Source organism: Amblyomma maculatum, chromosome 10, assembly GCF_055883805.1.
Source record: "Amblyomma maculatum isolate TAMU_Amacu chromosome 10, ASM5588380v1, whole genome shotgun sequence".
NCBI lineage: Eukaryota > Metazoa > Arthropoda > Arachnida > Ixodida > Ixodidae > Amblyomma > Amblyomma maculatum.
Window position 1 is genome coordinate 3,274,102 of NC_139353.1, and position 20,049 is coordinate 3,294,150.

At 44.4% G+C, this 20,049-nt stretch overlaps 1 protein-coding gene and 1 long non-coding RNA gene across 4 annotated transcripts in view; both read left to right on the forward strand.

The window, feature by feature from the left end:
* LOC146175413 (PI-PLC X domain-containing protein 1-like) overlaps window positions 1-20,049 on the forward strand; it is a 46,775-nt gene that overhangs the window by 20,763 nt on the left and 5,963 nt on the right. For 2 of the 3 annotated variants that reach the window (XM_084581759.1, XM_084581761.1), the window contains exon 2: window positions 10,463-10,531. In XM_084581759.1, coding sequence (XP_084437885.1) covers window positions 10,463-10,531 — 69 coding nt within the window. Of the gene's footprint in view, window positions 1-10,462; window positions 10,639-20,049 lie in introns of those variants that run through there. The other variant, XM_084581760.1, reaches the window with a different exon arrangement.
* On the forward strand, window positions 3,846-8,893 carry LOC146175414 (uncharacterized). Its single transcript, XR_014701135.1, has 4 exons — window positions 3,846-3,949; window positions 5,736-5,907; window positions 6,382-6,464; window positions 8,876-8,893. It is a non-coding gene; the product is annotated as an uncharacterized LOC146175414 (long non-coding RNA).

Genomic DNA, 20,049 nt, shown 5'->3' on the forward strand with positions numbered 1-20,049 from the left:
ACCGATGCGGCCACATTTCAACAAATTAGTGAGAGCTTGACGCCTTATAAAATTAAGCACCTGACAGGACGCGGTGTATCAATTAGCCATTTTATTTTTTTTTTATTTTTTTCAAATTAAGACCAGGTTAACCGCTTTTTGCTGTATTGCAGCTGGTTTATATTTTTCTGAGAGCGGGGAAGTGGGAAGCTCTCGCTTTGAGTGCCGACTCCGTGTGAGCGTGACCAAACCCTGCCTTTCGTCGTCCCCGGCTCCTTCTTGTTCACTGCTGACCTTCATAACCATCACAACTTGAAACATATCCCTAAACAAGCAACACGCGTATGTATATGAGCCCACTCGATAGTTTAAAACGTTTCCGAAGTGACATCCATCACGAGCAGCAACATACGAGTTCTATCCACCCTAGTACAAATACAAACTCTCAGCTGAAAGAAGAATTAAAGAAATTCTGTAAATTTTCGTGCACAGAAACAGGCTGCGGCCATCTCGCCTTAGAGATATTACTTTTGTGTGCCTGTCCGCCTTTCTTCCTTTCTGGACCGACCACGCTAGGAGACCCGGTGTTGGAAAGAACACTTTTGATTACCATCCCGCTGCTGTGATTGGCTTTGTCAATACTGAGTGTCGATCAGCGTGCTGTCTGTGCTCACTTTGATGGCACGAAGGGGTCCAATCAGAGTCTTCGCATTGTCACTGCTTGAAAGTGGCATGAGTCCACTGCCGTTCATCTTTTAGAGCAGCTGCAGGGATCATTTCGAGCAACAATCCAACTCCATCGCAACCGAAACAGAATAGACTTTTAGTTGCTAGACCTGAAAGAAGAGTTCCTTAGTACTCGTCCCCGAGTTTCTGGAGTCGGTCGACACAGCTGAGCTTGGAACCACGGGTAGAGATATAGCGGGCGACAGTTGCATGCCGTGCAGCACGACCTCCGCGGAGACACTGCGACGAGCAATGATGACGGAATAATCGTTGCCAACGAGGCCATTCGAGAGAGCATCCATTCTGCGGTTGGCAAGGGCCTGCAAAAAACGTCCCCCAAAGCGCAATAAAAAGTCTGTTAACCTAGCCATCGTCACTCGGCATGATTCTAAATGTGCGCTGGATGCACCGGAGCTTGTGGAGCAGCTACCAGGTCCTACAAAGTCGCAGCGACCACAGTCAGCGCACCAACGCGCAAGTTCTCCTGCTGATGGGGCCTGCAGGCCCGCGTAGGCAGCGCATTGTAGCACCGTTATTACTATAGCTAATGAAGGCTGAGCGTTATTCGGACGGAAAGCACCTAAATTGACACCTTTCAAGAACATCGGCACCGGATACAATCGCCAGAAGTACAGAGGCACTTCGAGGTAGACGCCGAACATGAGACAACCGGCGTGTATACGAGCATGGCGCCGCACCTTCCCGAAGTAGTCGTAAGACATGGCCATCTAGACTCCTAGACTAACCGCTCCCTCTTAAAAATGTCGGTTTGGATAACGAATAATCAATGCACTTATTTACACAGCACCAAAACCACACTGTATTTTCTACGGCAAACTATCAAAACTTGTTGGCGGCCATCAGCGTAGCTCGGTCGCATCACTGATTAGAGTTTCCGATTCAAAACGTTCGACGGCACAATGGTTCACAAGAGCCTGGATGGACGCGTATGACCACTGACAAATTCCAGAGCACGCACCTGAATAGATTTGAAAGGGATACTTAAGCGCCGCCTTTAAGGATAGGACGCGACAGCTGAAACAGCGTCCGCGGCTCCTCTTGCGACTGGCTCAGTGACTGATCCTTCCACTTGTGCCTGTATTATCGCACAAATGCTCTTTAGCGCAGTCCTAAGATTATGTTAGAATAATCTGCATAGTTATTATGGCCCGATTAACCACGCCGTACAAACGCGCTTGCGTGGCGAAGAGGTATAGCATGTCTCACTCGGGATGCAAGAGTCATGGAGGTTTTGAATCCCCCAACCTCCCAGCTGAATCGAGACGACCGGTATGGAAGCATCTGACAAATAGACCACGTCACGTCATGTCGCACAACCCCATGACCCGTGAGTGCCCGGTCGTATCAGCTTCCAGCTAATTTCTGTCAAAGTCATTCCTGCGATTTTTTGCTCACAAAGTCGACACCGACAACGCCGAAAACACCGGATATTTTGGAGAACAGGCCCTTTAGCACAACAGCATTAAAACTGTCACAATCACGACCGCTTTCAGTAACCTACATGCGCTGGTACTTTTGTACTGACATAGTGCACCAATTCTGAACTACAGTAGCCTTCACCGAGCACGTAGAGGTTAGGAGAATTTCGCTCAACTATATCGCTGCGGTGCGCTTCATTTGCTACAGCTTTCGGTTTCAAGCCATGCGTAATAATGCACAGGATGTTCCAGTGACAGCGAACTTCGTTTGTTTGTTTTGTTGCGCATATTAGGAGGCAGTGAATGCGATTGTAATGTTTCTCCACAGTATTGTGTCATAGAAATTCATTACAGCTAAAACAGGTGTGTGGCAATGGCTGCGGCTGCCCCGTCTCTCCCTACCAATGTGACAAGCAAGTAATATCTATCAAAACCCCAAGTGTGTTGCAATTCAGAAAATAACGTAGCTGGAAAAATGAACTTTGCTCTCAACAGCATAGCTTACCGTCTCCTTGTACCAGCGAGCCTCCGGTATTTATTTTACCGACTAGATCGAGATATCTATATATGCCATTAAGGGAATGAGGCGGCTGCCTCTACTTCTTGCATGGCGACGCCTGCGAGTCTCACGCAGAGTAATTTTGATTTTGGATTCAATTGTACGTTCCGAAGAATTCCATGCCTACGGTACCCTCCAAGCATATCTCACAGCATAGGGGAGTGCACTGAAGCTTGTCGTGATGTTCAGAAGCGGAAAACGTCACTGACAAAGCCAGGAAGAGTTTCGAAGCTTGCATTGTCGACAAGGCATTTCTAACCGGTTATGCATTTGTTTTGTCTCAATTGCAACATCTAGGGGTCACGCGACCTTTTAACTGAAGTGAAAACTTTTCACCGGCCTTGAAGTAGGTAGGATTTTTTTTTCCCCCTCTCTGCTTAATCCCGCTGAGACACGTTCCAGACATGACTTTCTCCTCAAAAAGAGGCTTTTACACCCGTACTTTAGCAAGCACACTGTAAAAACAAATACACCTCTTTGGGCATTTGTCTGATTCAAAACACCCTTACACCCTGAGTCTAGGGTGTTCGTGCCATTGAAAATCACCTCTTGCATGCCAAAAGGGTGCTTTGGTTGGAGAATATGCCTTAGGGTGTTACGGGCAAGCAATATCACCTAACATGCTGGGGGTATGTGGCTGCGTAACTTCGTAGCCTTTTATACACAAGTGGCGCTGCTAATATAACCCAACACCTAAATAAAGCAACAAAAGTAACGCTAAAATTAAAATTACACACGAATGCTTTCTAAAAATGAAACAGAAACTGAAACAAAATTTCACCGCCAGGAGGCCGCCGGTAGCTACGAACGCTCTTTTCAAATTTCACAATATGACCGTTAGCATTGTGGGGTGCGTTTCGACCACGTTTCGGCGAATGCTGAATGTGCTTCTTCGATTGTGTACCCTCGTGAAATGTGTTGCATTTCCCATGCATATGTATTACAGAAGTGTGTACGCTTGTGAAGTGCCTTCTACATGTGGTTTTTAACGCAAACGGGCATTTATCGTGTCGGCAAGTGTCCGGGCGTCCGGGCTTCTTTTTGCTTTGCTCAGGCCGAAGGACTGCTGCACCGCTTTATGTTTGAGATGTTCGAAAGAAGAAGGCATGGACGACTTTTTTCCGCGTGATTAAGAGGTATATGCGCCGACTACATTGCACTCGCGCAGAAATCGCACTGGTTGGTTCGGTGCCGGTGATACGAAGGCGGACAGCGTACTTTGCGGCTGACGCAATCGTCTGTAAAGGTAAGCCTATTCTCACGCATATTGCGCTTTGTGGGAACAGTTTCCTACCGGATTGCGGCATTCTGTGTCTTTTTGTGCCGGAACGCTCCAGAATGTGTTGTGAAAACGTGAGACACGCGCTTGTTTTCACCCGGCTGCCAAAATGACATCGCACATGTGGTAGATGTCGCGGCGAGTTACGCAGACTTCGCGCAGGAACATCAGTCTCAACTTTCTTGAACAGAAATAATGTATGTGCTACGTTTCCTTGCATTTTGTACGCGCAGGAGGTTCACGAAACGATTTTCGTTTCTTGACAGTTTGATACTTGCGCTCAGTTCGCAACGACTCGGTTTTGTTCTACCGTTTCCGTTCGTGCGGCAAGGCCATGTTGGCGTACTACCTTAATTCTCCTAGCACTCTCGACTCCCCCCTCCTCCCTCATCTCTTACACTTCGCGCTCGCTCTCCTGAAACCTCTTTCATGCTTCGTCATCTTCTTTCACTCGGAGCGCTGCGACACCCCCCCCTTTCTTTTTTATTTACTCGGAGCATAGGCGCGCACCGTCCTGCTGCTCGGGGAGCGTCCTCCCGCAGCCCTTCTGTTTAAACTTTTTGTTCGAGGAGGCTATGTTCGTTCTCGGCGGCCGTTTAGCGCGGCACGCCTCTACGCTCGTGCTCTCGGCATCGAAGTGCGCTGGTCGGCCGGCCTGGTTGCATAATAGTTTATTATAAACTGCGTAAACTGTATGCCGCTATCGTCAGCCTATGTTAACTTCCCCGCGTCTGGATTTGCCTTTCTTAATCAATATGGGAGCATTTTTCATTTTACGGGGACCATATTTTGCGGTTGCATGGAATGTGAAGTTGCATTTTTATTATGCTGCTTTTGTTATGGCGTTTACTTTCGCTCTCGAAGAATCATTTAGGTACGTATTTTATTTTCAGCAAGACTTCAATTAAGGCACTTGTACACGTGCTAAGTCAGCTGATGTGGTTCAAACAATCCAGTTTTCATTATTTTTGTGGTCACAATTCAACATAACTGTTTGACCGTATTACTTGATTTTTGTGTCTTTAGACTAGAATAAATGGATTTCGATACTGATGCCTCAGCATTCAAGTAGAGGTCGACAGCTTAAATTCTGTGGCCAAATATTGTACCGGATGTTGCTATTACAGAGTTTGATTCTGACCAGATGTTTAATTTTTTTTTTCTTAAATGTACATATGAAGCGGTTATCATAGCCTTATTCGCATATGTTTACCTTCTTTGCTCATCACAGTGCGCATATTGAAGGCAAATTTGTGACTTACTGTTATTAAAAAATTTGTAATGTATGTTTTGAAAGCAGTTTAATGATTTAAAGGGCCCAGAAAACAATTTGACTTTCATATGCTAACGATGCATGTCTGTAGATTGTCTCTAAGAATTGAAGCCTACTTTTTAAAGCTGAGCGGGGACCCTTAGTTTAGAGATATATTACATATTTTATTGCCATTCAGCCGTGTGCCAAGTTGAGGGAAGGAGGATCATAATTTTTGCTTTGTTATTTTTTATATTAGACTTTCCTTAATATTGCTTGCAGTTTGGCGATGAGTGGCAAAATACTGATGGTTTTTGCAGTTTTCTAACCTTAGTAAATATTTGTATTTGCTGTTTGCTAATGTCAGTTTTTTGTTTTTTTTTTAGATATGTACAAAGGCATCAATTGCCTTAGCTTTCGTACAATGGTTTTTAATATTCAGTTACTTGAAACATTGAGTAAAATGAATTCTTTATGTCTACCATTCACACAAACTTGCAGTTCTTACATGACTTCAACATGCTGATCAAGAAGGACGGCAAAGAGGCAGTTGAAATTGGCCTTAACAAGACACTTGTCTTGGTTTTGAAGGACACCATTCGTGCAAGAAAAAAGGACATTGCCCGGGTGCTCGAAGTATGTTCTGAGGGAATGCGTGAAAGGAGAAAGAAGCGTAAGTATTAAGCTGTTTCCTTCTGTTTGCTGCATGTGATATCTAATTGGCAGTTTTTCGCTAAATGCCTAAATTTTTGCCATTTTGCAGTGCCTTATAGATATACTAAAAACATGGCTGAGCATCAGAAAGAATAATAAAACCATAACTAGCCTGTGCATTTCTTCTTATGTAACAATTTTCGCATTAGCTAAATTTAAATTACCTATTGTTCTTCTCCATTGTAATGGTGCAGCCTTTTCGAATCTGTTCAACTAGTAGCAGAGAATTAGGTGATACCTGATTCAAATCTTCACAAGCTTTGCTAATTTTTGCTGTAAGATGTTTGGCTTTCAGTTTGCGTTCCTCTACATGTTCTCAATTTTGTTTATTTGCCTTCCTAAATTAGACAATAAATTATCGCCTCAAAACTCGGCTGTCTCTTTTTACCTGCAAGGAGGTACACCATTGTTGTGTTGCTTATTTCTGTTGTAGATGTACAGACAGTATGCATTCTGCAACTCTTGGCAAACATTGGGAACCAGCCGGGAGCTCTGGATGTTATGTTTGTATCATTTGTAAGTTTTCTCTTTGTCACTTGAATATTCAGGAAGCCTACTTGAAACCGACTTTATTAGCGAATTTTCTTTGTTTCTAAAATGGTTTACAGTCTAACTTGTAATATGTATTAGTGTTTCATAATTCAAATAGAAATACTACACAAGTTTTCATCACAACTGTGAATTCTTTGCTGTGAAAGGATTATTTGCACTGTAAGTACAATGAAAAGCACTTTTAAGGGACTCCCGCCATCACATGCTTACCCCGTCGTATTGCATACAAGAGTCACCTGATGAAGCACTGGTAATGTCAAGATTGGTGCAGTGTGCCATTTGTCTAAGCACTCTGCTGCAGTGGACCAGCAGTGCTTTATCAGATGGCTCTTGCAGGCAGCTTGGTGGGGTTTAGCATTTGCTGGAAAGGGGTCTCTCAACCTGCTCATGCATGCTAGTACCTAACATGTTCCTAATGTCTGGAATATATAATCTGCGACTGCTTCAAAAGAAATATTTGCCACATTGTCTTATCGTACAGGCTTTTGAAGGTGGGTATTGCAGTTTAATAGTTGTTTTAAAAAAATGCTGTAATTTGCTAGCCAAGTTTGAAATGATGTAATAATTTTAATTCTTCTGAGATTAGGTTTACCACATTGGTTGGGAGAAAATACTGCTGTGTTTCAAGGTTCATGCTGTATAAATATAATGCCTTCAACTACAGATGCTAAAATTTCATGCATTAACCATGTGGCACTGTCATAGACATTTTCATTTTTAGTAAACATTTGAATAAATCCAAATTGTTATTTTTGCATTTCAAGTTAGTCAACATATTTTTAGTATTCGAAACTTTAGTATTTCAAAGTGCTCAGACTGCCTGCCGCTATAACGATTACAACTTCTTGAACACTTGAGCTTCCTGCCGCCTCTTGAGGCTCACCACTGTTGTTCTGGATGTCTATGCATACAATGTGCTATGCGTGGAAAATGTTTTAACATGAAATGCTTCGGTGTCGACATTTTTTAGAGCTTCTGCTGTTTGGTTGTTTGGTAATGCTCTGCTGTTGCACATGTAATTGTCGCTCAACTCAAAGCTCCAGTGTACACTTTCAATGAATAATGTGTGATGAAGTTTCAGAACTGCCACATAGAGCAGCGAGAACACTTTTTCCTTGTTACTAAACCTTAAATGTAAACACTTCAGGAAGCATTGCGATGACCTAGGGCTTGGCTGGTTCATACTTAGCACAAGAAGACGTGCAAAAGTTCAGAAATGCATTATGTGTTATGTATTACATGCACTTTTTTTTTTTTTTGTAGTGCCCCATCACTAAGTATGCTCTTTCCACGTTTCTTTTGTTTGGTTCTGCAGTATCTACTTGGCTAGTGCAGGGTATGCTGTAGGCCTTGTGTGAAGCCTTCAATTGAGCCAGCTGTTATTATTTCAGTAGGAAACACCGTGCTCCAGTGCTGTTTATTGTTTATTTATATTTTTAACTATCATAATAAGCATTCCAGTTCATGTGAAATGAAAAGTTCGTGGGGCAGCATAGAAGTTCTCTAACCCAGGTGCTTTTGATGAGTGTAGCCATTTTTGTTTGATAAAATAGCTTGCATAATCTAAAATTACCATGCAACAGCATGCTGCATGGATTAAAATGGGTTGACCTTATGTGCTCTCATTTATGACTTGATCACACTGCTGGCTTTCTGCCTCCTGAACCAACCATAACAGTATACTCTGCATTGTTAATTTTGAGATAACCACCAGTGGTTTCTGATAGGGGCATTGGCGTATTCTAAATATAGAGTAGAAAATATGTTGAATTTGCTTTTTGCCAGGTGCAGTGCATATTTATACAGCTGCTCTGTTATGCAGTTTTCACAATTTTTTGAAGGAACAGGAAGAAAAGCCTGCCACGCCGTGTGTCGGATATACTGGGAGCAGAATCAAAGAAGCTGAAGGGCATTTCCCCTTCATTCAGCAGCGGAAGCTACTTCGAGTCATCGACTCTACTTAGGGTATTGTTCCAATAATGGGTCGATTTTGGCTGTTCAATCTGACATATGACAAGGGGTCCGACAATTTGTGCTGCTTTATAGAGCCCTCTTTTTGGGCGTCTGCGTGTCGAAGCCAAGATGCGCTGCACGACGCTTTATTTCATCGCTTAAGGCCGAATTTTATGCAAGCGCACGCGTTGACACTGACAAAGCACAGGATTAATATTGTGTAATGCGATTATTGTTGCATACGACTAAAAGCTTTGTTGTTATTTTTTAAGAAATGTCACCATGCTGTTGTGTTCATTGTTCGGTTCTGTTTTTGAAAAAAATTGTATACTTTGTTGTCTGCATTTGTTGGAACTGTTTTGCTGCTTTCATTTTTTTAGGTATTTACGTACATACCATGTATGTTTTTGCCCGTCTGCTAGGCTCTCGGTGGAAAGTAGCAGTTTTGTTAAATAAATGAGGCTCCATAGCGCGCATCAATGAAGAAACAGAACACAAGTGCCCCTTGCCCCCCCCCCCCTCCCCTCCACCAGCACCCGAGCACCCACTAGCCCGAACCCTGACCCTTCTATGCCGAATAAAAGACTTCCAGTTTCCTTCTGTGTGACATTTTTTTGTACCATGCTCTGTGAATTTGAAAAAACAATCATACTGGCATGGGCCATTCTAGATGTCAAAATAATGCCATGCAGCATCTCTTTACATGCTCATTTGGCATTATAGGTGGTTAAAAGGAATACCATTAAGCTTGATAGCAAATGTGCACATAGGAAAAGCATTAAGGAACGTGTAGTGGCAAAAGTATTTCCTAATTAGGGAATGCAATATATGGACGTTATCCGCACTGATTTTTATCAAGGGGTGTAAGGGTGCAATGCCACTGCTTCCACCCTGCAATAGGGTGTAAAGGTGATGAAAACACCCCAGTGCATTGGCCCCATAGAAGGGTGTTATGACCAACCGAAGCACCATCTTTGAGGGTGTACTGGCACTCTGAAGCCATTTTTTTTTTTTCAAGGGTGCATGGGTGTTAGTTATAGACATGCGAAAACACCTAATAAGGTGTTTTTGTTTTTACAGTGCAGTTCCACGCTAAAGCGAGGCGAGCTAGTACCTCACAAGGAGTGTCCGCCACTCGAAGAAACGATCACCCCATGGAGCGCTTTAACACATCTGTTGGTGACATTCTTACCGCGCACAAAGATGTCGAACAAAAAAAAAACGACCAGATGGCTTAGCTTGGGGCTAACACCAAATTATCATGCGCTGGCCCATGTAAACCCATGTTTGAACCAAGCTGCTCGAACGTGCCTGCATGGCGTACAAACAACGTGTCAGTTCCGAATGTCGCCATCGGTTGGATTCGCGTCTCTAATGTGCTGCCAAAGCTGGCCACTCCTGCCATGGCAAGTGACCCCGTGACGTCACTGAAACTGCCGACAAAAAAAAAGGGTTCAGAAAAATAAATAAACAATGACTTGAGGTCAGATCGAAAGTCCTTCTGTTAAAGTTTTAAACTCTACCAGCGTTTAGCACTTGACCATATGCGATCTTTGCATACAACAAGAGACCTGAGAGGAAAGCGACGGGAGCTTGGGACATTCAAGCGTTGGTAATTGGGGTAGTCACTCTTGACCTTGTTCTGACCAGCGTCAAGGGGGAGACGAATCCGGCGTCATCGTCTGCTTCTAGCGTTCGTGACAGGCTTGGGATGTCCAAGAATTCGTTTATCTGCCGCCCCTGAAGGATTTTTAAAGTGGTGATAAAGAGTTTGTGAAACCTAGACCGGGAGTTATCGTTTCGTTTTTGCTTTCGAAATGGTTCTAGCTAATCCATGTCATGCGTATTGTTATCAGCCTGCTGTGGCTGTGGCATTTTGCCCATGTTATCGCGAGCCGCTGTAATCAGCTTCTTCACACCCCTGCCTCTGATAAATATCGAAGCGTTGCATTTGCGTCACTGAGGGAGGTAATAGGCCAAAACGATAATGCTTCTTTCTGTTTACAAAGACGCAGGAAGCTCCAGATGAAAGCGGCAGTGCGAGAAAGGGCCTATCAACTTCGCCTCTTCGCCCAAAGGTGCGTTTTCGACAATTCCTTGCGCGGATGAGAATTCGGCCATGTGGCCGCTCGAGCCGCACGGTTCCGAGTCATTGGTTCGGCCCCCTCGCAGTCGATGCCAAAAGGTAAAGACATCTACCGAGTCACTGTTTGAAGTACGTGTACCCTAATAATTAATTATTATAAAACTTGTATGTTGTAAGGAGCAACATTTTATACTTCTATGCAGTCTGCTAACGGCAGGAAAAGGGGAGATATCTGTTTCCCGCATGTATGGCGCGAATAGGAAGGACCTTTCCTTTGGATGCCACTGAGCGTTCTGACATTTTCCCTAACGTTGGCGCGTTCGCCTTCATGGAGCAGTGGTAGTGCATCAGCGGCGACAGCTGCCCTTGTCGCCTTCGTTTAGGCGCAAAAAAAGCGAGGTGCTTAAGTTGAGAGTTCGATTTCTCGGTTTCACACTCCCTCCTGCTTGCCACGAAAAGGAAGATGATGACGTGTGCCTAAGCACTTATCAAACAATTGTGTTATCATTTGTGGTTGTAAAATTCTGTTTCACAGCAGTCTAATTATAGAGTAAAGCTTCCCTGTGCTCACTGCATATCACGAAAGAATGGAACTGATAGGCTCATTAGTTCTCCCTGCGAGGACGTTACAGAGTTAGCTGTAGTGCAGTTACCGTAGGAGGACATTTTACAGCCTTTTGTGGTATGGACAACTCCGAAAGATGGTCAACTGCCCAAAATTTGTTTCCCTGATCCTTTCAAATTACATAACTGCTTCCTTGATTTAGGCTGCCCGAAACAAATAAGTGTCACTTGATGAAGCCAGCAGGAATGATCATGAGCCATTACGCCATTCCTACAGCGCTCTAGAGATAGTAGTGTTAATATTTATTGACCTGTGTAAATAAGTGCGATAAGAAAAGTAGGCGGAACAGTCACGCCCTGCGGTAGTCTCAGCCTCAGCCGTATAAGCAATCAAGGACGTGTAATAATGTAATAACATAGGCTGCGTGGGAATTGCTGTAGCAATGTGATTCGGTCATTTGATCCATTTAGTCGTTTGACCCGAAAAGAGTTGAATTCAGTTTTGTATTCCGTAAAACTGCATGGTCCCCAGGCTTTTGACTTGTATCAGACAACCTGACTGGGGCCCTGTGTACAAAAACAGTTGTTCGAATCCAAAATTACAAGAAGAGACTACAACGAAAAGATGAAGAAAGGGGCAGCTGATGTGGGATTCATGCAAATAAAATAGAAATTTGCGACTAGCGATGGTCACTAGTCGCAAATTTACAGGCATTAAAGTTACTTCTGCACCTGTTTTGGGCAACATATGATGCTCGTTTGATTTTGTTTAGGAAAGCGGGTAAATTGCAGTTGGTGGTTGTAATCTTATTCAGTAAACAAGGGCTCAGAAAACGAGGGTTAAGAAGTTCTACTTAAAACAAGAGTCCTATCGAGGTCTGCAACAATGGTAAAGGAAAAAAAAAGAATTAAGTATACTTTTATGAAAAATAACCAGCATGTAATGATTACATTAACATTGCTCAAACAGAACCATCTATAAGGATGCCTTGTCAAGGGTTTAATAGCGTTGTTTATTGCCTCAGGGCATAATGGAATATGTAAAAAAAAATTTAAAGGGGTAATAAATGAAAGAAAAAAGTTGGATGATGTAATAAAGTTCAAGAGAGAGAGCGATGATAAGGCCCTTGCGTTAAGGCAATGTACGAAGGTGAGTAGTTCGGCGAAAGGTCCACTGCCGTCAGGTGCCGAATTCTCGTCGGCTTCCAAACCCACAACACGTCGTGAATATCTGCCTCATAATCTTGTGACTTGCAGACAGGACACGACGTTAAAGCAGGTGTGTGGACAACCCCGACCCGGATCCTCCGTAGCGCAACCTCCTCTGCGGGGGTAAGACCGCTCAGGAGGGTTACCGCACACGGTGGGACAAGAGCACGTGTGCGGCGCCGGAGGTGCTCCTTTCTTGTGAGAAGCAGAGTGGCATCATCCATAGTGAGGGAGCGTGTCATTGATGAAGGTGGAGTGGCCTGGCGGGTTGCAGAATCTGCAGAGGTTTGCGAACTGAGTAGGTCACGTGGGACCCACTCAATTCGAATGGTTTGCGAGGTCCGAGCCGCCAGACGATGTATATTCTGGCAGATTTCTGGGCTGCGACTGACGCGTAGGAGCAGACGTATTGCTTGTAGGGTGTCGGTGCGGATGACAATTTTGGCTTTAGGTAGTAAGGTTGTGACCGATAGAAAGCGAAGCGCGTCTTGGACGGCAACAGCTCAGCACAGAAAGAAGGGGGAGGTTCTGCAAATTGATATGTGGATGTGCTATTAGGTTCCGGCTTACAAGGACAATGAATTGCAGTTGTCATTTCACATCAGTCAATGCTGGCATCTACATATGCAATTATTGAGCCTTGCGATCCTTTCACGAAGGGATGACACCGCATAAGATGTGGTCGGTCTGTGAACGTCAGTAGGTTTGTTTTCGCTCAGCTGAACAAAATTCCATGGGGGAAACTAGAGATGGCGACGGCAAAATGGTGTGCGATGTAGCATAGGCTCGGAGTGCTCGCGGTGAGTGCAAGAGGATCGCTGCGAGCACCACAGCGTTGCTGTTCATCGAATGAGTTGAGCTGAGCGTTCTCGTGTAGGCCACGACCGGGGAGACAAGTGATTGTTCTCAATGCCTCTCTATTTACTGCTTCTAGACGATCCCATTGAGCTCTTGTCAAGTGCTGAAACTGTGCTTGATAAATGAGGCGTGGCTGCAGAACCGCTGTCACCAAATGCGGCACCGGATTTAGGAGCAATACGTCTTATTAGGCCCAAGGTCTGCATCACCTGCTTTTCAGCCTGAGAAAGCCAGGCGGTTCCTGTTACCGACTGATGAATCGACAATGCCAGAATTTTCAATGTCGCACTTTCGGGATTCCAGATAGTTGGAGACGGAGCGGCGTCGCCGCGAGTTTACGGCGACCGCAGCGGTTGGCGACCGACGTGAACATAGTTTTGCTCGTGGAAAGCTCTAGGCCGACAGATTTAACATAGCTGGCAGTAATATCCAAGGCTGACTGCAAGGCCGACTGATATCAGTTAAATCACGTGGTATCCTTTTAAAGACCATATCGGTAAAGTACACCAGCCAATAATACCTGCTATATCTATACCTTTGGCGTATAAAACCTATAGACAGAGCTGTTGTCACTGGAGATTGTTTACCATGTAGTTACCGCTAGTGTACCAAAGCAGATAACAAGGAATACACACGCTCAGTCTTTCTGATTATATATTATTGAGCAGTTTTACGGAATGAGTATCTTATTTCAGGCTCGGATTAAGGTATCATTTGCTTTCTCGATGTTCATTTTATACAGCTTTTGGCTACGATACCGAAAATGTTTTATACAGTGCAAAGTAAGGTAATTTGCATCATTATCAAAAAACGAGTACTTTGCTATCATCAGCATATATGACGAGCTGTACTAATCGATCATTTGAATCGTCATTTGTTAAATACAACAAAGGTAACTCCAATGCACTCAGCTGTGACACACCATAATTAAATGGGGAAAATGAAGTCTTATTCCTGCAAGCAATTTGGATTTTGTTGTGCAGGTTAGAGTTCAGTATCAGAAGTATTGTGATGCAGGCAATTAATGCACTGCTTAAGTAAACAAGTGTCCTACTGTTCCCAAAATCCAAACTGAAATACAGCCATAGATATTACCTCCTTAAGATCTTTCGGGAGAACAGGTATTATCAAAATCTGTAGATAGTAACATGCTTTATTTTGTAAGGGCGGAAGCCCTGACTTAGTAAATAAAATCGAAAAGGTAAACTAAATATGTTGCGAGCTATGGGGAAATCGCTATCTGATATCTGAAGCATTCAAACTGCGGGTGAGGGAAATAAAGCGGAAAGTAAAGTTATAGGGATGTGAATTTCAAGGTGTAGCAGCTGCGAGTATGGACAGGACAAGAGGTATGTACATCGTCAAAAATATGCTCAATGTAAACAAGTTTGTGCCGCTTGCGAGCTAGTGTTCAGGAACTGCGCATGTGCGACCGTTGAACACATATACAAAAAATATATAAGTACCGCTTCACAAACAAAGCAGCATGCACGTAGCGCCCTGCCGTTAATCAATCGCGTCATTTTCGACCGTCGGATAAAGGAAGATGCTTTCGAGGGCACTATTCATGTTTTAGTGTACTGAGCTGTATTTGACAGTATTTGAAACATTAATAAACTGACGATAATAAAGCCACGATTGAAATGCTCAGTAAGACCTTTTCCCTTCAGATTTAGTGCCATTGACTGTCCAGGTTTAAGGAAACAAATAGCCAATGCTTTTAGGAGGACATTATTTACTGCCTTTCGTGTGACCTCTTGGATTGTTTCGGCAACGTTAAGTAAAATATGCTCTCTTTGACAGCTTAACTTTAGTGTTTATAGTATGTATACATATTTAACTTTTTAATGATTTATATTATAAACCCACAGTAAACCCGAATGTTGTTTGTAACTATTTCATACCATTCTGGGTGACCCAAAGTTTGTTCATCTTAATAATACATTTTATAGCTCTTAAGGAGAAAGGAACATGATAAAGTGGAGTGAACATTTTCATAAATTTTCAGTGTGCTTAGTTAATATTAACCTGCTTCACCAAAAAACTCAAGTGATGCATGCTGAAGCCATTGCTTATTCACCCCAGTGCTTTGTCAAAGATGTAATGAGGGTTAAATGACTAGAAGATGTTAGCTTCCGTTTAAATTTCAGACCTACGTCATCAAAGCAGAACAGCGATCAGTGATACCCTTACTTATCACCGGTGCTGTTGCAGCGATGATTGTGCTAATTGTAATGAGTAGGTCAAGGGCTTAGAAGCTGGACATTGTGACAGAATATTGCGTGGGCAATCGAGTTCTTAAAGCTTCGATTAGTACCTGGTCGAAGTTCATCTGCATCGCTAATATTTCAGAAATTGCTTGTTGTGTCCTTCCGCGAATGAAAGCAAAATCATTCACTCTAGAGCAGCCTAATAATATATACGACTCTCCGACAGCGAGTGAAACTGTCAGGTTGTTCAAAAAGAAAATATAACCATTCGCTTCACACTGCGAATATTTTATAGTTACTGGTTGTAGCGGTAAGAATTAGAAAACTTTGTAGTCAGATCATAGTTGACATAACCTGTCCCCATTTCTGCATACACTAACCAACTCATAAAGAACCGGTCAAAGCTCATTTATGCTCATAAATGTACAGTGAAAAATAACTTTATATATCCGGATTTAACTTGTATGGCCCAACATGAGTATAAATTGGCTTAAAAGGGAGCCTGTCTCCTCTTCTTAGCCGCTGATGAGTCACTGAGATTCAGATTGACGCGCGCGAACGGTCTTAAGTGATTTATCAATATCTGACTCGGCGAAATCCCAAGTATTTTGCCGCTCGAAAAAAGAGATGCAGCCTCAAACCACTTCAGTATTTGTTGTCGAGAGCTCGCTCAAGTTTAATTTAGCGGTGCTTCTTTAGCCTTATTCGCAACCATATTCCCATTCTGTGCTGCCTTCTAATCCTGTTTAACGATGGCCTTTCCGAAGTTTGCGCTGCTAAGCGGTGCTCGGTTATACATATGAAATCGGTGTTATCAGCTTTTTCAGTCAAGTTCGCTCAGTGCTTTACAGGGACGGGCACTATCCGGGCGGAGTTCCTGTGCGCACCGGAAAACTGCTGCGCGTCAGCGGTTGCGATAAACGCGTGACCACATTTGAAGGACGAGAGGCGCGCATTTGGCCGATAACAACCCTTGACTCTCGCGCGATAGCTCAGTCAGCTGACGCTCGCCGCGTGCGGCTGCCACGGAGCGCGCAACTTCATGCCTTTAAAAGACATGCAGCCGGCATGAAAAACCTGTCGCTTAGGTTTGTGTTACGGCGTTACAACCGACATGGCGACCTTCATTAGATTGCATTTTGCGTTTCTCGTCTTAGGGGAACAATGATAAGTCCTTTATTAGCGTCTCGTGTGGCGAGCGTCCATATAAGATAGGTGCTTCTATATGGTCGAGTTAATTTTGGAAATAATGACGATACGATTTTTATTTTTAATCTTAATGACATCGCGTATCTAGAGATAGGTGTTTCTACTACGGGGAGCAAAAAAGGAACACTCGCGCGAGAGAAATTAGATGAAATTAAGACACTTGAGCTGTACATTCAAAGCTATGACGTAACAGCGTTAATCAGTCCCACTTGATAATTGACCTTGCGGATGTTCGTTTACGTGCACGCACAATACTACTCGCTTAATCATTTATTAGGTGTCTTTATTATATTCTACGCTACAGTCGTAAAGTGCCAAATTATATGAAAGACCACGTACATCAATTAACGAAGCTCTGCAAAGAGACCTGGAGACGGGAGCCATCAATGTTGCCATATATACCCTTCAATATGATGCCTAACCGTTCCTCAATATTTTTTGTTTGCTCAGAGACTCCTGAACAGGTCCTTGTATGCACCGCCGTTTAAAATTTTACACCTGTAAGTCAACTAGCTCAAATTAAAGGTATGGTTTGTGAATATTTTTTTCCTTTCGTGTCTGTCGTTGAAAGAGCTTTCATTGCAGCAAGAAGCTCTGGCGAAAATTAGTGGTCAGTTGTGCTTGAAAACTTTAATCAACGCACGAGCTAAGTAGCAAGCTCTCACGGAACCACAGGAGAACGCTGGGTGACTCTAAACTTCTATGTAGCGCGCTGCTTCGGCCCTGTGGAATAATGTATCTACCAAAAATAGCCGTCAGTGTACGTTTATTGGTTTATAGGGCCTAACTCCGCAAACCGACTCAGTATATAAGAAACGTCTTAGTCGAGGAACTCAGATTGATTGATTGAATGTCCTTTATTGAATGGGAAGGGATGGGGATAAAGGGGAGTAGACAGAATCTTCATTGTTTAGGTCGTCACTCAAATCACATTGCTCTAACCAGGCCACTAAGCGAGCCATACTTGGCAAATATCATCTGTGTGTTAGCATCAGTTTCTAGAAGGGAACGGTAGTTCAGGCGGTAGGGTTTGATCTCGGAGCGTCCAGTATAAAAAGCAGGCCAATCCCAGAGTAGATGAGATATGCCGCCGCTCGTTAATAGCCGTATACAGTGGGGGCACGTAATCATTTTCTCTTTATACTGACGCCAGCGGGCCATAATAAGTGGCGTGTAAGCCGCATGGGCGATGAGCTTATTCAAAAAAACTTCTTGACTTAAGGTGAGGTGGGTTTTTCTCGTAAAAGGTGGGTCTGGTGTGGCCACCTGCATGCGATGCTGACTGAGGCTACGAAGACTGGTCCGAGTATAGTGCATAAGGGCAAGAGAAGGTGTGAGTTGTTCGCTCAAGGTCGAGTAAGGATGAAGCAAGGGGGGTGAGGAAGTAAATGTGGACATCCCACCTGCCAAGGCAGCCGCGGCGTGTGCCGCCGCATTGCCCCCTGATTCGTCCGAGTGACCTGGGGTCCAGTGAATAGCGACAGTTCTGGTCGCGAGTTGGTGGCGTTTAAGGAGGCGCTGTATGGCCGTAGCTGTTGCATCTTGTGAACCCGGTGTAGCGATTTCCTTGTAAGCTTCATAGGAATCAGTAAGAATACGTATTGAACCAGTTCCGGTGCAAGGCACTCCTGACAAGGCTCCCCAAATCGCGAGGAGTTCAGCATGAAGAGGGGTACCTTGAGGTAGGTGGCAGGCATAAGCGCCTAAAAGGGAAGTGTTGTCATCGCATACCCAGCCCATAGATGCAAATTCGCTTGTAATCGATGCGTCGGTGTATATGTCAGTCGTGTCAGGGATTCGCTCTTGTCGGTGATGGGCAGCGAGGAGCTCTCGGGGAATGACAAAATCGCGGTTTATAGGTCGGCGATGGAGGCGTGTGATTACTGTCATCTCCCAAGGGGGAAGAGATGCATATAGGGCTGTTGTTTTCTCTTTACGCTGTTCATCCCAGGCCAGCAGGCGACGCCCTCGGACAGTGTTCTTTAGACGTATTCGATGACGCGTCTGTGACTCGGTAACGATGGTAGTGAGCGGTGGAAGAGCGGCCAAACGCTCAAGTTCGGCTATAGGAGTTCGGCTTAGGTAGACCGGTAATAGTGCGTAGTGTTGCGCGATGAAGGCGTTCGACCTTAGCCAAGTCAGTCTTCGACAGTTGGAGGACGGGTGTGCCATAGAGGATTTTTCCGACCCCCGCTGCTTGGGCCATCGCACGGCAGGCATGTTGCCGCGCACCGCTGTGCTGGTTGGACAGGCGACGAATAGTGTGTAGCAGTGATGGCCAAAGGCGTTGTAGCTGATGAACCCATTTCTGGGGACTGTTGCAGCTTGAGATGGGCAGGACAAGAATGCGGATTTGCCCATTTGAGGAGGTGATAGTGTTGCCTCCGATGTGAAGATGGATCTGCATACTGGGTTTGGTTTTATGTTTTCCGTCGATACTAATCAATTCTGTTTTATGTGGTGCGAGTTCGAGGTCAATTTGGTTAGTGTATCTTCAAGACAAAGAAGGGCCGCCTGAAGTTCTGTCTGCATAGAATATTTGTCTACGTAATCCGCTGCCTCAGTCCAGACGGTAATATCATCGGCATATAGCGAATCTCGTGCTTGTGCTGATTTCCAGATTCTCGGCGACGCGTGTCATGGCCAAGTGGAACTATATGGGTCCGAGAATGGAGCCCTAAGGTTCACCCCCATCCAAGTAATAGGTTCTGGGCACCCATCCTGGAACTTTGCCATGTAGCCGAATGGGTCTAGATGTCAAAAAATTGCGGATCCAGATTTGGGCACGAGTACTAGGAAAGCGTTTGGCGAGTTCCTCCAGGATAACCTCATGGCGAACATTGTCAAAGGCTTTGTGTATATCTACAGCCAGGAGATAGTCAGGTAGCGCTTTATGATGAGCTCTATTCAGAACTCTTCGCAAAAGCAAAAGACAGTCATGCGTTCCGAGGTTAGGGCGGAAGCCGGCTTGAGCTGGATGAAATCCAGGACTGACGTATTCAATGTAGTGACTAATTCGGGTATGCAGCTGGCACTTGATGAGTTTAGAGATGTGAAGTCAGGGCGATTGGACGCAAATTACTAGGAAGTCGAGGGTTTTTGCCAGGTTTAGGGATAGAAAGAATAAGAGAAAGCTTGAGATTATCCGGTACCGTTCCGGTCTCCCAGTAAGAAATAATGATGTCGAGAAGGGCATCCTGGGCTGCCGAGTCTAGATTGCGAAGCTCCTACCAACTGACTCGGTCATGCCCGGGTGTGGCGCGAGATCGGCCTCTTTCGAGGGCTGCTTGCAGTTCTCCCTTTGAGAATGGGCGATTGGGTCAGGGTTTCTGACTGGATAATTCGACCACCTGGCGTTCTTAAGCATGCAACTGTATCACACATTACTTGGGAATCTTGTGTCTCGCCTACATCGAAAAGCGGCCACCGCAGCCAGGATAGAATCCGATTTGCTCGGCTC